Below are 16,964 nucleotides of genomic sequence, written 5' to 3' on the forward strand. Positions count from 1 at the left end.
CTTGCCTACTCTTCTGAGGCTTTGCTTTAATTTACAGATTCACTCGGAGTGGGAGGGGAGGGACAGCTAAGTCAGGGGAAAGCTAATGGAGTAGTAACGCTGAGAGAGCGGGCCTAACTCCAGCAGTGCAGTCTTTTTTATGTGTGTGTGTGTAGTAGAGGGATCAAAATAAACACTACATGTGTTTTTGCAGCTTCCCTCATGAAAGCCACCACATTCCTGCAAGTGTGACAGCAGCTTCTGTCTCAGAAACGCAGCAGAGATTGGATTTCCATCTCTGACTCAGATGCCGATTTTCTTTCTCTTCTAGGAGTCGGACAGCTGGGAAATAATCGAGGGGCTGAAAATTGGTCAGAGTCACGTCCAGAGGCCGGACAAACACGAAGGGTTCATGCTGAAGAAGCGGAAATGGCCACTAAAAGGCTGGCATAAGGTGAGCTGTAGATTCAGCTGCCTGCACGATAGTGAGACTTTGAAGATGTCCTCGTTTCATCTCCGTGTTTTGATGCCTCTGTGGAATTCTCAGCATTGAGACATCTAAAAAAAATTGTATTTTGATAGCTGCTGTTACAAAAAAGTGGTAAAATTTCAACAGTTGAATGCCTGTCCTTGATTTTGCTTTTACTGAAACTGTGCTTTTCTTTTCTCCTGTGCAGAGGTTTTTTGTTCTGGACAACGGTATCCTGAAGTACTCCAAGTCCCCCATTGATGTAAGTAATCTTGACTGTGACCTGAGGGCAGAAATAGAGCAACACGACCTGACCTCTGCTCGACGCGACACCTGAAACATCCATTACAGCTTCTTCTTCAGCATCAAGCTGAAAAACTTTAAACGTCTAACCCCAGAATAAATCCTGGAAGGATATAAACTTGACTACAGATTTCTCTTTTTCAGCAAGTTTTATTGAACCACATGAACTGTGGTATCAAAAATGCTTCAAATGCATCATTGAAAGTGAGGGTTTGATGGAAAAAAGCAAAAAAAATCTCCTTTTTTTGGTTAAAATACATTCTACACACCAGAGCTATTTAAATATTTTAAAAAGTCAACCTAAACGTAATCTTGTTCATTTCTAATCCATGCTTACCAACACTTTTTGAGCATATAGTGGTCCTGTGATTATTTGTTTTGCTAGTCAGACATACAACTGTGTCAGAATAGATGATTTTTTAGCTAAAAAAATGTTGAAACCTTAAAAAAAACACGTTATATTTACAATAAAATGAGTTCTCTACTGCTTAAACTGGTGGATACATTTAAAAAAGAGAGGCAAAAAAACGGAATCTTCAGTCGTTTTTATGAAAAGGAGGATAACTTGCACCATAGACAGATAAATTGTCCTAATAAAGGAACGGATGACGATGAATCCAAAACTTCCTTCAAATCAGCAGAAGCGTTCCTAAAAATGTTACAGAATTCTGAATTTATCTCTATTGAACAATCATGTTTAGGTGAAATTATTGATTGGGTTAAATGCACTTGAAGAAACAAGTTATTTGCTCCATTTGGTGATTTATTCACCTAACTAAAAAGGGCATTGGGTGCATTACAGGTGTTTGGTGAGATTGAGGTCAAGACTGCTGGGAAGCCATTCCGTCTTCTCCATGACCAAATTCTGGAGGTAGTTTCTGTTGAATCCCCCTGCGCTCTGTGGGGGCGAGTGTTGTCATCTTGGAGTTCAGACCCAGACTGTAGAGATTAGGGATTTCCTCTGGCTGCAGAATCTCATATCTGCATTGGTTATGTGCAGCCAGTCTGGACTGTCTGTGCAGAGAGCCGACGATCAAATTATCCTGCAACCCTGGACTTTAAATTAGGTTCAAGCGATTGGTGATGATAAGGTGACAAAACTTCTTGTGGTGTCTTCTTTTAGGGGCCCATGCTGCAGCCTTTTTCATTTTGGAGTTTGTTCCAGAGCTTACTCCCAACAACTTGGTTTTGCAGAGCACCAGCTTGCAGTTCTTCATTTCTTATTTTTGTTGGGTTTGATGTGGAATTCTTCAGAGTCCCGTGCCAGTTTAGATGTTTGATTGGCCACACCAATACCAAAACCTCAAAGCAAAAGTCAGTAGCAACTGACAGAAAATATATGTCATATTCATATCATTCTTACTGCATTTTGGTGCTCACACTAATGCACGTTCCTAATGAAAATTGACCCATTGAAAAGGGAAATAAAGAAGATTTCCAACTTGAAGTAGGCATTTTAGGGGAATGAAATGGGAGCAAAATAAGTAAGGCCGGTAGGTGAAGAGGCAGCTGTTGGTGCTCCAAAGATCTTTGGAATTAATTCCATCTTTCACTGATAAACTGACAAGTCAGATGAAGATGATACTTGGTGGACTGGAGGAGGAGCTTTGAGGAGCAACGTACCAAAGACAAGATCTCCTTACTTTTTTTTTTAAATGCTGCCAGAAAAAAAACAATGTTTTAAAATAGAAAAGTAACCATTAAATGAAACGTGACAAATGATTTAGACTCAATGATGAAGGATCTACTGTAAAAAAAAGAAAAAAGAGAAACTAGCTGAAAACAAAACAGACATGAGGGAACCCAAGAGACAAAAATGTATGAAAAAAATGAACTAGAAAGTCACACAACCAAACTGAAACACACTTTAAGGAATTAGAAATGCAGAACAGAGTAACATACAGCGCAGAACAGATAACCAAACTTCAGGAGAACACAACCACAACGGCCTCAAACAACACCAGACCACCAAACTGATGCTTCACTGGAAAAGCATCTTAGGAACAAATCCAGATGAGAAACCAAAAATGTTTAAACTGTATTGAACTGTTGTAAGCCAATTCAGCCAAGTATTAAGAGTATTAAGGTCTTTGACTTTAATTTAACACTTTGAAAATTTAGTTTTTTAACATGTTCTTGTGGAATTTTTCTAAAAATAGGCAACATATTTAAGAAAAATTGAGCTCGAAATTATATTTTTGAGTATTTCTTTATACAAATCAATGTAAATTGCTAAAAAAAATTCAGTTTGCTGTTCCGAGTTCTCAGCAACATGGACGGGAAGGGGGAGCGGGGTTGCCAATAATCACACACAATTTAGAGGCCTAATATTTTCTAGAAAAACACCACAGTTTTTTTTTTTTTTTGGCTAAAATTGGAATAATCATAATAAAAAGACAAGTTAATTCTCAAAATAGTTAAGATGAGCAGCGTTGGTTCATAAACTGACTTATAAAAGTGCTAAAAAGGTTTTTCATTTACGTAAAGATGGAGTACGCGATCTCAGTCTAATCTACAGGTAAACGTGTGGAACTGATCATATTTTTATCCACATCCTCAGATACAAAAAGGAAAACTGCACGGCAGCATTGATGTCGGCCTATCGGTCATGTCCATCAAAAAGAGGGCACGCCGCATCGACCTGGACACGGAGGAGCACATCTATCACCTGAAGGTAACCGGTGAAGGGCCGTTCTTCAAACTAGCAAACAGGCCCAGAAAGGAAACAAGGCCAACGCTCGTTTCTCCCTCCTCAGGTAAAGTCTCAAGACATCTTTGACGCCTGGGTGTCCAAGCTGCGTCACCATCGGCTCTATCGGCAGAACGAGATTGTGCGATCTCCCCGCGACGCCACCATGAGAACGTTCCCGCCCTCGGCTGCTATGGAGTCCCCCCAATCTGCCCCGACCGTCGTAAAAGAGGCAAAGGTGGATATCTAGCCCAAAAAATGAGACAAATGTTTAATTTTTTTAATTTGTTTTTAACAATTTTTATCTGTTGACTAAAAGCAATGAATTAGGAGAAACTAAGATGAACTTAGACAAATTTAGACTATAAAAACCCTCACTGTTAACAGTGGGTTTGCTCATATATCTGCAGTAGAGGGTATTGTACTGCTAGTGCACAACAAAAGAAAACGGCTTGTGAAACAGCCTCAGTTTCATATGAAACCTGGTTCCTGTCACATGGGTTAAAATACGGATGCAGTGAGAAGAGTTTCATCTGGAAGTGAAACTTCAGAGGTGACCAGTATGATCTGGATTCAGAGCAGCAGGCGGCCTTTGAAAAAAAAAAAAAAAAACTCACACCCTGAGTCAAGTTTATGAACTGTTGTTATACTTTAGAGCTGGTTATTGCTCTCAAAATACAAAATCAGTTCAGTTTTAAAGTCACAATTACATTAAATTGACAATAAATATCAGTAATTAATTATAAAATACACTTTAAAAAAACGACTGATATAAACTGAACAAAACTGGAATTTTCTTTGCTTTTATTTTAAGCTTACGGTATTTTCAGGAGAATAAGCTGCTGTTCGGTTCAACCTATACTCAGGAGTGACTTATTTGTGATTTTTTTTAAACACATATAGGCTCACATACTCGTTACTTTTTCACTAGCAACCGGTTGCCCTTTAGCTGTTGTTTCTACCAACACTAGAGGGCGCTGTATTTTCTTCTGACAGTGCTAGAAGAAGTGTTATTTTCCTAGTAAATGTTGATATTTTTCTCATTTGCATTGAAGCATTATTATTCTTGTTTTTATTTTTTGCCATGGCAAATATAAAAGTGCGACTTATACTCCAGAGCAACTTATACATGGTTTTCTTCTTCTTGATTAGACAGTTTTTGCTCCTGCGATTTATACTCTGGAGCGATTTCTAATCCAGAAAATACAGGTAATTGTGCAAACAAAGCTAGAAATCTAAAGCAAATCCTTTAATCTACTTAACAAAGATGATGATGTTACAACATCTCATAAACAAACATAACGCAATAAAGGATAGACAAAAAAAATACACAAGAAACAAAATAGAAAAGAAAGAACGAAAGGAGTCAGGTCTTACTAAGTTTCTCTCTTCCTTTCTTTTTTTTAGCTCAAAACTGGAATCTTTGATAAAAAATATAACCTACTTAATTGTTTGCTTGTTACATGTTCTAATATAATAAACCACTTTAATTTGGTTCATGTATTGATGTTAGTTCTATACAACAATTCATTCAATATTGATATTTTTATTGCAGCCCAGTGCAACTTACAAAAAAAAAATTGTTAGATTAATTGGTTTTAAATGAGGTAAACCCAAAATAAATTTGATTAATTCCAGTGACTCTCATGCAAAAAAATCCTATATACCTAAAATACTTCACTGTCTGGTTTCAACCTTTTTTTGATGCTTATTACTGTATTTAATATTCATGAAATCTCTCAGGAGGGAGGATTTTTCTTTTCAAGAGAAGGCTGACTTTTGACCGAATTATACCAAAAACTATTCTTTAATGCTTTTTTTTCTGTTCAAAGTGATGCTAAATTAAGTGGATTCCTGGATTTAATGCAACCTTTGCGAATTAACGAGAAAATTTCTTTTTTTTTTTGGCCGTCCCACTTCAGGCTTCATTTTTGTCATGCAGAATCAGTGAGTGACATCAGAGATTATCCCTCCAGTGTCTAAGGTTTAAACACACCTGAGTCTAGTTTCTGGATCTGGAAAAAAAAACATATTAGCAAATCAAAAAGTGTTCAGATCAGATCTGTTTTCGTGTCTTAAAAGCAGGCCAAGCCAAGCGGCTTGCCGTGGCAGCCGGCAGCCCCCAGCAGCAGCAGCAGCAGCAGCCTGCCGGCCTCCTACAGCAACGGGCAGAGCAAAGTGGCAGCTTGGCTGCAGGACTCAGAGGAGATGGATAAGTGTGCCGAGGGTAAGAATAACAACCACTTGATTCTGTGGCAAATCTGATTTTGCAAAAACGACAGATTAAATCAGGCCTCCTGCCTTCAGATAAATCCTTTTGGAGGTGGATTTGTAGCCGCTTTATAACGTGTTTGTGAGCTTGTGCGTGTCAAATTTATTTTCAGAGCTCGCTCGCTGTCAGTCCAATCTGACGGAGCTAAGCCGGTTACTGCAGAGTTTGGAGATTCTGCAGAGGACGCAGTCTGCGCCCAACTTCACAGATATGCAGGTGAATTACACACAAATACACACACTCTCACACATAATGCATGTAATGGAGTGCTCTCCATTTTTAGATCTCTACTCTGATGAAGGGTGCACTCTGGTTGTTATGTGGAAACGGGAGCATCACTTTAGGAGAGAAAGAAAAAGACATTTCAAAAATCTTAAAACCAGGGTTTAGTCAGTTACAATATACTTATAAATGGATCACATTATGTTACTACCGGTACTATAACCTTTTTTTTTAACAAAATACTTTTTTTTTAGCTGCACTTCTCATTTTTGTTTTGCAAAACTGTTTTCAAAATCCCCCTTTTTTTGTCATTTCACTGTGTGTTGCTAATTCATGTTTGTTCTGTTAACCCTGTTTTCCATATTCTTATCCGCTCGCACCTCAAAAGGCCAATTGTGTAGAATTGTCGAAGAAAGAAAAGCGCTTGAACAGAAGATGGAGAACAAAAAGTGTCGCCAAAGATGCAAAATTCCAGCTTCAGGTACCACTCTTTAGCCCTCCACTCCACTCAGCAGCAGGACTTACACATGAGCACACAGCAAGAACTACAACAGCTCCGTGCCTTTATGTTTTTTGAAAAAGGGAGGACATTTTGAAGCTTTTGTTTTCATTTTCAGAGGAATCGCATTACACAGCTTCCCGTCTTATTTTTATGAACAATGACTTCACAGGAACACAGCAGCACGTCCATATATTGTCATAAAAACTCAGTCAAAATAGGAGGATTTCAGATCATTTTTACCCTTTAAATGTAAGATTTTGCCACATTTTATTTAAAAAAACACAAAAAAGCTTAAACTTCTTTTTGATCCTCTGAGTTAGTCTCTGTTTAACATGTCCTAATTTTTTTTTTATTTCTGTGTAAGACGCCCTGCAGTGCAGATGTGACATCAGCGTAATTAAACCACGTCTAAAATAAACTTATTTGAATAGTCTGTAATAGACATTTTAATTGAATAGAAAAAAATAGCAATTATTTGTCGATTTTGGACAAAAACAATCATTTATTTTAATGAATAAGGTGGAAGATGAGTGACGATCAGACAGCTGGAGCACAGAGGAGAGGACTAGTTGTGGAGGGCGGAGCTAAACGAAGCTGTCTGCTATTAGTAACCCAACAAAGCGAAAACATCATAGTTTTATTTTGAGATGAAGACCGACGTGAATTTTCTAGAACAATGAGCGCTGTCCAAAAATTGCAAAAACTTTGTGGTTCACCGCGAAAGTCCAGCTCGCCGCCATTGCAGGAGGCGAGCAGTTCAGAATCTTATTGTATTTCTTTTGGACAAGTCTAAGGGTGACCTTACTTGTATTATTGTGTCGTCGTTCATTGTGTTTTTTCTCTTTTAAGTTGACACACAAACAAACTTGTCTGTCATTTTTTACTGATGTCTTTTCTTTGCCTAAACGTAGCTACATTTTTATTTCCATCAGACGAGTTATGATTTAAACAATTGTTAGAGGATCAATCTTGGAATTAAGGACAAAGTGTCTCATTTTTAGTGAAAATTGCTTTACTGCTTTAGTGCAGCAGCTAATAAAATATGAGTAATGAAATGTAAAATTTTAAGAAGCTGGATCATTGACATTTTTTTGGGCTTAAAGGAGAATATATATTTATGCATCACCTAAAAAATGAATCATATCAAAATAATACAGAACAAAAATATTGGGCTTATTTGTAAAGAGCTTTAATTAATTAATTTTACAGCTGAGATTTACCAAATTCTCAAAAATATAACTTGATTAATCAGTTTTTGCTTTAGACATGAAAAGAAGAATGATTGGAGCCTTTCCACCTGTTTAAATATGTTATAAAGTTCACTACTTTAAACCAAATCTTTGTTAGAAATGCACATTTTCTAAAAAGTTATGTAAAGAAATTAGCTATAGTAACATATTTAATGTGAAATATAGTGAAAGGATCCAGAATGTACAGTAGAAGTATAACTTCTTAGCTCAAAACTCAATGAAGTTAGCAAATAAAGACTTTTTTCTGATTCTTTTGTTTAAAGTGCATCAATTTGTTCTTGAATCTGCTTTCAACTGTAACTTTGTGATGTTTCTTCAGGTTCCTCTGTCTGCCAGCATGTCTCCTGTCCGTCTCCACTCGTCCAACCCAAACCTCTGCGCCGAGCTGGTGGATTATCAACCGCCGGTGTCTTGCTTGTCAGACAACATGGAGTATGCCAGTGACTATATTAAACTGCAGGAGGAGTTCTGCACTATTGCCCAAAAAGGTAAGTATTTTTCAAAATCCATCTATTCTGATTCATCTGTTAGTTTTTGTGCATCATAGTTCTTTTTTTTTTCAGTGTGAAGCCTCCAAAAACAGAAAAATAAACCCTCAGATTACACGTTTGAAGCTTTTTGTTACAACATGTTACACCTTTGCAGAAAAACATTACATTTCCCACAATAAAAAAAAGTGTTTCCCATCACCAGACAGTTTTGTTTTATTTTTCTTAAATCTTTTTGTCTAATTTTGCTGACAAAATGAAAATGTATGTCTGTATAAAACATAAAGGAAGACAAGAAAAGAAAAGTAAATATGAGTCATTAAAATGAGCATTTATTTTCAGGTGATTCATGTGATCAAAATGTAAAAATTGACATTTTTGAAGAAAATTTCGTTTCAAATTTATTTTTGCACTCAATACAACTTTGCATTGAATAAAACATCTTTTAGGTCAGTTCTCTGTAGATTTCTAAATGTAAAGATTCAAATTGTTTCAATATCCAAAAAACATTTTTATGGGGGCAAAATGAGTTTTCCAGTATTTACTTAGAAATATTTGGATAAAAAAGCATTTTCTTAATTTGAGTATTTTCTTGTTTGCTTGAACTTCAGCTTTTTTATTTATTTATTCTTTGTTCATTTATACAAAAAACATTCAATGGCACTTTGGAGCTTAATGGTATCAACATTTTGGTTTATTTCAACCAATTTTAGCAATAAACAAATACCAAGTCTGAGATTTAATCCATTTTTGTTTTTTTATGGTTTATGCAAACACCTTTCCCTTGTTATAGCTTATTTTCTAATAATTGCCTTAAACGTTTAATTTGATTACCAATTCATGTTCCACCAAAAGTGATGATAATAATTAGTTGCTGATTACAAAGATCATGCTTTCCTGTTGATTTAGTTATGGAGGGATGGGGACTAAAGATGAAAACTAGCTAATGGCTAATTCTGGATTTTTAAACCATGTTTAATTGTGTTTTATAATTTTTTTTTTAACTAAAGTTGATTACATTAATTGATACACTTTAAAGTAAGAAAGTTCATTTTTCAGTATTTTTCTTTCAATTTTGAAAAAATTGTAAGGAATGAACGTTTTTGAATCCTGTGTGTCTGCAGTCCACTCGCTCCTGAAGTCGGCCTTCAACACGGTGGCCATAGAGAAAGAAAAGATCAAGCAGATTCTGTCTGAGCAGGAGCAGTCGGACCAGGCGTCCCAGATCAACTCTCTCAGGAAGTCTCTGTCACAGGTACTGAGCGACTTTTAAACATTACCCACAGTTCCCTTTTTTATTCCTGCATTCACAGTAATTAATCTAAACTGTTTGTTGACCGGTTTGTGCACTGAATGCTTCCTGTGATTTCCTCTCACGTGTAATTGCCATAAGTGATTGAGGAAATAACGTTTGTAATTTGACCTGTAGCTCTTTGACTTGCAGCTGAGAGGCTGACAGGCTTTAAGACAAACATGCACTTTACTAAAAGCCACAGTGATCACAATAAACAAAGGTGGAGAAGAAGTTAGTCCAACTGTCCCCTGCTGCTTTAGCTGCTGATAAAAAGAAAGTGAGGTGCAGTTCATTAGCTGGGCTCCCTGGGGCTGCATCTCCACATTCACTCTAATTGGACGTTTCCTCTGCTAACTTGACATTATTTCAGTAAAATGTTACACTTGCTGCTTTATCAGGATTTTGTTCTTAATTGGATGTTAGTGTGGTGAAGTTGTCACCTACTTGAGGTCACATTTTATGGCAAATCTCTGTTGGAAGTTGGTATTTATCAGAGGCTGGGTTGCTATAGTTACAGCTGCTAATGTCAGCTGCTTAAAACTCCACGGGTCATTTTGTTTGTTTCAAGCTCGGTTTGACAAATACAACACAAAATACACCCTTTAGTGTGTTCCAGCTTTTTGAATTCATAAAAAAAGTAATTTTTCCCCATAAATCTATAAATAGTCTGGCCTTTCTTCTACCCATTCACATAAGCACTCAAATTGTATACTTATGTGATCTGTCTGGGACATTCAATGCTACAATTATGACTGAATATCATAAAATACAAAAAAACAAACAAAAATGTTCTATAACTTTCAACAGCAGCTTGTTGGCCCCTTTTTAAAGTGTCTTTAACCCCCTCAGATGAAGATTTATGTTTTATTTATGGTCATGTCTATTATCTTTCTTCAATTTCATATGATCAGCATGACCATAATTTACCCAGACATCCCCTGTGTTTATTCAGATAATGTAAGCTGACAGTGCTGGTTATGAGCTGACACCTTAAGTCCTCTGCAGGTCGAACAGTAAACGAATGAGCCTCATTAAAACCCCAGCAGCTTTGGAGAAGACAGTCGTGCTCATGTGTAGCTGCACAAATGTTTGTGTACACTCAATATGAAATGCTAGACAGCCGTTGTACATCATGTTAAAAGTAGAAAACAGACTTCTTTCGCTTAACCCATTCCTTTCATGCACACGTCTCTCTTCAGAGGGCGTTCTTTGTGGTTTTGACTTGGTCAGACACTATTGATTTTGGCGCGTATCCCCTGAAGTACCACTCTGGGACGAGCTCCGTCTATTTTAATCGGTTAAGTGCAGCAGCTAACAATATAACTTTGAAATGACTAGTTTCAATACCATAAAGTATTTATTTATTATCACCACATGGCAAAAATAAAATCTATTCAAACAGAATCCTTCAATCTTTTTAAAGTTAACTTGTTTTAAAGCTCTGGGGGATGACGACATGTTGTTGTTCATGGAGCATATTGCAACCTGTCGACCCTTAATTTGGTGAAACCCAGCTGACCTTCAAAATAAAATTAGAAAACTACTTCACTGTAAAAGAGACCTTTTCAACTTTTAAATGACAGTGCTGCAAATACTGATGTTTTTCAGATTAGCAGACCACCCCAAAGTGTGATTTACAGCTTCAATTTGTAAAAATGTTTTATTTTTTATTTCATTTGTTTTATATTGAAGGCTTTCTTATTATGTTAAATTGTTCTTTTTAGGAAATGATAAAAGATATTTCACAAGAAATATTTTTTTTTTTTGTCAATTTAATACTTTAGTAACCTCGAAATTCTGTCTATTTTCACATTTTTACCACTACAAACTATTGCACAAACTTCAATTTTTTTTTTATTCAGATTATTTTCTAAAAGCTTTTCGAAATTCTGTTCAGGAAACGGAACATAACATGTTGCTTCCCCATTTTTTATTTATTTTACAAGATCTTAACTGGCACTGTTTTTTTTAGTGTAAAAAAATTCTAAACAAAATTTAAGAATTAAAAATATTTATTTAAGATTTTTAGAGCCTTTTTGCTTCTTGTTGGAAAGATGCTCTCTAAAACTGCTTATTGAGTTTTATTTTTGAGACCAAACATGTGCACAAATATTGGTGCATAATGGGCAAATAACTATAAAAATCCTCATCTATGAAAAACCTCATGGGTTGCGTTCCTATAGCAGTTAGGAGCAAAGATTTAAGGTTTGACAACATTACGGCCGATGACCTCTGAGCTAAAAAAAATGGCTTTTAGAGATTGCATAACCCTTGAAAAACTATAATATATTTTGCATTAGCAACAATGCATTTACAAAATATTCCATATATGGAAATAATTTATTTTTAATTACATTAAGATACTGCAAGTATTGCCAATTTCATATATTGTAATATACTCTGCCAAAATCATATACTATATATGATAATATATTGTTATTTTTACTGAAATTTTCTGCTGTATGTTGACTAATGTAGTATAAAATATGTCATAACTTATAACAAGTCATATATTGAAAGAGGCATTATAAATACATTTAAATAACATACAATAAAACAAAATTTACCCAGATTAATATGATGTTATGTACAAATACATAGCTATATCTATGATATCTATGACTCAAATAATTGTTTTCCTTTTTTTAGGGATTTGAATAATAACTTAGTATTACAGTCAATGACATTTATGTTATATAAATTAATAAACTGACAGGTTGTTGGGGGAGGGAGAGAAAATTGGTTTTGGAGTTCCTGCTTAATGAACAAAAAAAATGTTTATACTACACTAATGGATTGTAAATATATATGAATCAATAAAAAAAATAGGTTGTCCATCCATTTGTTGCAATACATTTTAAAATATTTGAGTATCTTGCAGATAAATTGATAAATATTGCTATATATTACATATTTTCCAGGTTATTGCGACATATTTTTCATTAATAAGGAAATACGCACCAGAAAGTCACATGACCACACAGTGTGCACATTTTTAGTTATTGCTGCCTGTAAAATGTAAAAAGGTAACCTACTGCTGTTGTTGTTTTAAACAAAAAAAAAGCCAGAGGATATAATTTTAAAAGTTCATATTTGTGTCCATATTTCAGGCTTTGTCCCAAAATGCAGAGCTTCGAACTCGCCTTAGCCGTATCCACTCGGAGTCTGTTTTGACTGAACAAGTAGTGAGTGTGAACATCATCTCCACGCCTGATGAGGTAGGTCATGCTGCAGCTTTGACTCCCAGATACAGAAGTGCTGCTGCTCTTAGTGTTCCAGATCTACGTTTGTCATTATTGATTCCTGTTCCTAAAGACTGATGGTTTTTCCTGTGCGTATGTACACTCATTGTACCTTTATTCTAAGCAAAACCCGACACCAAAGTTAATAGGGAACAAAAAGATTAAAAATGGTGGTGCGTCCTTTTGCATTGCGCTTTTCAATTGTTCCGATCCATTTTGGTTGCTGAAGCCGTCATTTTGAGACCCGGTGAACAAATGCTGCATGTGCTCGTGTTTGCCCGCAGGCCGTGGAACAGATGGGGATCCCTCTGACTCAGCAGGCCTCTAATGAAAGCCGGCTCTCCATGTCAGAGTCTGTCTCGGAGTTCTTTGATGCGCAGGAAGTGCTTCTGTCAGCCAGCTCGTCGGAGAACGAGGTACGTCAGGACCGGCTGACGCTGAAGGAGAATCTGGTGGTGGAAATGAATCAAGAGATGGAAGGACGGAGAAAAGCGCTGCTGTGATGGGTTTGTCTGTGGAGTGAGGGTTAGTCAGCGTTTAATGAGGGCGCCTAGTAACACAAAGCTAGAAAACAGAATCCCAGAGAGACAAATCAGATCCCTCTGTGGTGTCTGAGAGTGATTTGTGGCTTCCAGCAGCTGGATCCATCACTTGAAGCGACCAATTGTGTCCTCTTCCTTCTCTAACTGCTGCAATCATCCTACTCCAACATCTCTTCACAGGCTTGTAGCAATGTAGGCAGCAACTGAGTTAAAGGATGCTTCTCTGTTAAATTCCAGCCCTGTAGCTTTGAGTTTTACACGGCCAGAGAAACCGCCACCAGCAGCAAACACCTCTCCTCTGTGTCCACAAAAGCCTTATTGCCTTTCCACGTTCAAAAGTGCTTCTGCAGTCGGACAGTTTGCCAGAGACTGCGGCAGCGGGTTAGCCGGCGGCAGACTGCAGTGTTTTTGTGAATGTGCACATTCGGCTGAGTCTGCCTCTTGGTCTGATCGCTTTCTGATATGTTTCCTGCTCTGACTCACTCCGTTCTGTACCCACGGCAGGGCTCCGATGATGAGTCATACGTCAGCGATGTGAGCGATAACATTTCAGAGGACAACGCCAGCGTGACCGATAACGTCTCCAGACAGAGTAGGTCCAAGTTCTGCACCACCAACATGGATTCTGGTGTCTTTGTCTGTTTCGTTTTGTTTCTTTTTTTGCTGCTCCAGTCCACAGAAAAGCTGAAAACCAGATCTAGTTCCATCCAGTTCTGATCCAACCCCCTCTGATTCAAAACCACAAGATTTATCTGATGATGTTTTATAAAGATTTAACCACCAAACCACTAAGATTTAAGCTTTAGTCACAACTGCCCTTATGGGTTTGATACGTGCTGTCTGCGGGTGAAGAATGTATAAACTTGTACGCTAGTGGCCCACAAGAAAATTAAAAGTCAGAGACTGCTCGGCTTACTCATGGAGAGAAGATGTGCATTTTTTTCTACGGGCGTGCTGCGGCCGACAACTCATAGTGAAAACTTATGCACACATACACATATTGGGGAAGTTGGTGAGACGCAGGTGTGTCGTATTGATTTTTTAATATTTTTTTAACCCTCCCAAACTATGTCAACTGCTTAAAGACACTGTTGGTGCTGTTCAAGTGTGCACCCCTTGGATGCAACTGAGGAAATTAAACAATCATAGTTTGTGTGGACACCCTACGTGCGCTTATGTATCACCTATAAACCCTGTGTGTGCGGCATGTTTGTGTAGTTGTTAAGGAGTCAGTACTCGCACTTTACTAACAACTAGTGTGGCATTAGAACATTGTATGACAGCATCACCTTACAAATACAGTCTTAAAGGTGCTTCATTTCAGATGTTTTTTGCTTGAAATATTGGTGAGATTTCCTGATTATATCTGTATTTTATCATTGTTTACGTGGCAGTGACCTCTATTCAGGTCAGATAAATCATAAAGTGCTGTAGGTAACCTACGCTTCAGGTCACTTCTCAGCATGTGCTCGGAAACAGACTCCTATTTCACTGCAGAGGTTCTTGCTTTATTTGTGACTGTGAAAATAAAGGGAATTCCTATTTTTATTTTTTTATTTTGCTGTCAAATATATGTTAAGGTTTTTTTTTTTGCCTTTTCACTCATCTGACACCTATCCTTATGATTATTTCAAACAGGATATTAGCTTTTCATTCACACACCTGTTCAGCAGCTCACACCTGATTGTTGTTCATTGCTTCAGGTGTGTCCACTTACCTGATTGATCATCAGTCTATAAAAATCCCTGGTCTGCAGGTTCCCTATTTCCTTGTGTTTTACTGCCTCCTTTTTTTTTGAGGAATAATATGTTTACTTTGTCACCTCTTCTATTTAGAGTCTCCCTCATTCTGAATCCCAACAAACTCCAACCATGACATAATAAAAATGAAAATACCTTAACTTTCTACTCAAAAAAAGAGTCTCTGTAACCACATGAACATTAGTTTATTAACTATAGAGGATCTCGGGTGTCATTTTTAACAGATTCATCACCTGTTTCTGTTCCTTTGGGAGGAGTTATCCTTCAACAGATATAATAGGGCTCCTGTCAGTTGTTGTTCAAGAAGCTTTCTAGTTTCTCCACGTGCATCTTCACCTCTCGAGATTCTCACTGTATTGATTTGTGTAAAAATAATGGAGAACTTTCCAGGATGAGTTCCAGGATCTTTTTATAAACTACTGCTCCTTACTAATGCTTTCTAGCAAGTTTATGGTGTTGAAAATGGCCACAGAGGACATTTACCCTGATCATAATTTGTCTTATCTGTGATGAAATATGAAGCCCGGCTATATCAAAGTTAGGAAAGGTTAGATTTTATTTTCCATTTCTGGGTTCTTCCTAACACAGCAAGCTATTATATATTTTTTTTTGTAATTATTGTTCAGAATCTGGATTGCTGATCAATGCTCAAGTGTCAGAATTATAGCATGCCAAGAGATATGTTGACTTATTTGGGTGTATGATGGGCTACAACTTTCCTCTTATCAGATATACCAAGTGTAGATTCTAAATGGGTGATTTAGTATATAGATATGAGGAAAAAAATATTTAAAAAAACATTTTATATGAAAATGAGAACAACTGCAATAATGACATGAATCTAAAGCTAAGAATTTGGTTCAGAAACATTTTTTACAAGAAAAAGTCAGAAATATATCAATAAAAGCTCTAAGTTTCAACTGAAAATTGAATTGAAATGAATTATTTCTCTTTATTTTGAGTTTTTTATCCTGTTGACTCCTGATTTCAACTGCAAAATAACCTTTTATGATCATGCTGTGTTTTGAAGGAAAACTTTTTTTTGTTCTGTTTTTTGTCACAATTATTTTGTTCTAACTCCAAAAAAATTATAGAAATATAAAATTAATAGAACAGGGGATTTACATACTACTTCTGCTTTTGCAGTATTACCAATTGCTGCAGACACAAAAGGCTTCATAATTTGTGATTTTAAAATCTGTTTTTCTGATATATTTCAGTTAATTATACGGAATAAGTTAGTAGTTGATGCAAAATTCACAAATATGAAAAATAATCCTCACATTTTTGTCATTTTTCCTAAAACATAAATGCTTTTATAAAAATAGCAGCTTATTTTTGTTACTATTTTTAAACCTAAGTGTGATTTTAATGTTAAATTGTGTGAGCATCTATTGATAAACGTGGATTTGTTTCTAGTGGCCAATGGAGACTTTGCGGGCAGCTCCTTCCGTAACGGCCGGCGGACCTACCTGCCAGCTCCCTGTCCCGACACCAGCAACATCAACCTCTGGAACATCTTAAGAAACAACATCGGAAAGGACTTGTCCAAAGTGTCCATGCCTGTGGAGCTCAACGAGCCCCTGAACACCCTGCAGCGCATGTGTGAGGAGCTGGAGTACAGCGAGCTGCTGGACAAGGCCGCCGAGACGGAGGACCCCTTCGAGCGCATGGTAAAGAAGCTGGAAAGTTGCACGTCAGAACAAATCGGAATCAGCGCAGGCCTCCATAACCCTTTACCCCGGCCTTTGTACAGAAAGCAGCCAAAGAAGCCAGCATTCTTGATCTCTTCCATCTTAGATCCGTGCTTGCTTTTGTGTCCGTCAGTAATTGCCTCGTGTTTGAACTCTCGTTGACTGTCAGCTCCATCAGCCTCTCTGGAAGGCACGTCGCTTCATAGCAGCTGATAGTCTCAGATGTGTTTTCTGCATCTGATAGTACATGTAAGCTGA

The 16,964-nt window shown here is 37.0% G+C and overlaps 1 protein-coding gene across 4 annotated transcripts in view; it reads left to right on the plus strand.

Moving 5' to 3' along the window:
* osbpl6 (oxysterol binding protein-like 6) overlaps window positions 1-16,964 on the plus strand; it is a 46,261-nt gene that overhangs the window by 20,614 nt on the left and 8,683 nt on the right. The window contains exons 3-15 of one of the 4 annotated variants that reach the window (XM_024287152.2): window positions 311-433; window positions 657-710; window positions 3,312-3,425; window positions 3,508-3,678; window positions 5,523-5,667; window positions 5,825-5,928; window positions 6,323-6,415; window positions 8,006-8,174; window positions 9,299-9,429; window positions 12,579-12,686; window positions 12,995-13,126; window positions 13,757-13,844; window positions 16,432-16,685. In XM_024287152.2, the coding sequence (XP_024142920.1) occupies window positions 311-433; window positions 657-710; window positions 3,312-3,425; window positions 3,508-3,678; window positions 5,523-5,667; window positions 5,825-5,928; window positions 6,323-6,415; window positions 8,006-8,174; window positions 9,299-9,429; window positions 12,579-12,686; window positions 12,995-13,126; window positions 13,757-13,844; window positions 16,432-16,685 (1,686 nt within the window). The remainder of the gene's footprint in view (window positions 1-310; window positions 434-656; window positions 711-3,311; window positions 3,426-3,507; window positions 3,679-5,522; window positions 5,668-5,824; window positions 5,929-6,322; window positions 6,416-8,005; window positions 8,175-9,298; window positions 9,430-12,578; window positions 12,687-12,994; window positions 13,127-13,756; window positions 13,845-16,431; window positions 16,686-16,964) is intronic. The other 3 variants (XM_024287153.2, XM_024287154.2, XM_024287156.2) reach the window with 3 other exon arrangements.

Source organism: Oryzias melastigma, linkage group LG21 (assembly GCF_002922805.2).
Source record: "Oryzias melastigma strain HK-1 linkage group LG21, ASM292280v2, whole genome shotgun sequence".
Classification (NCBI taxonomy): domain Eukaryota; kingdom Metazoa; phylum Chordata; class Actinopteri; order Beloniformes; family Adrianichthyidae; genus Oryzias; species Oryzias melastigma.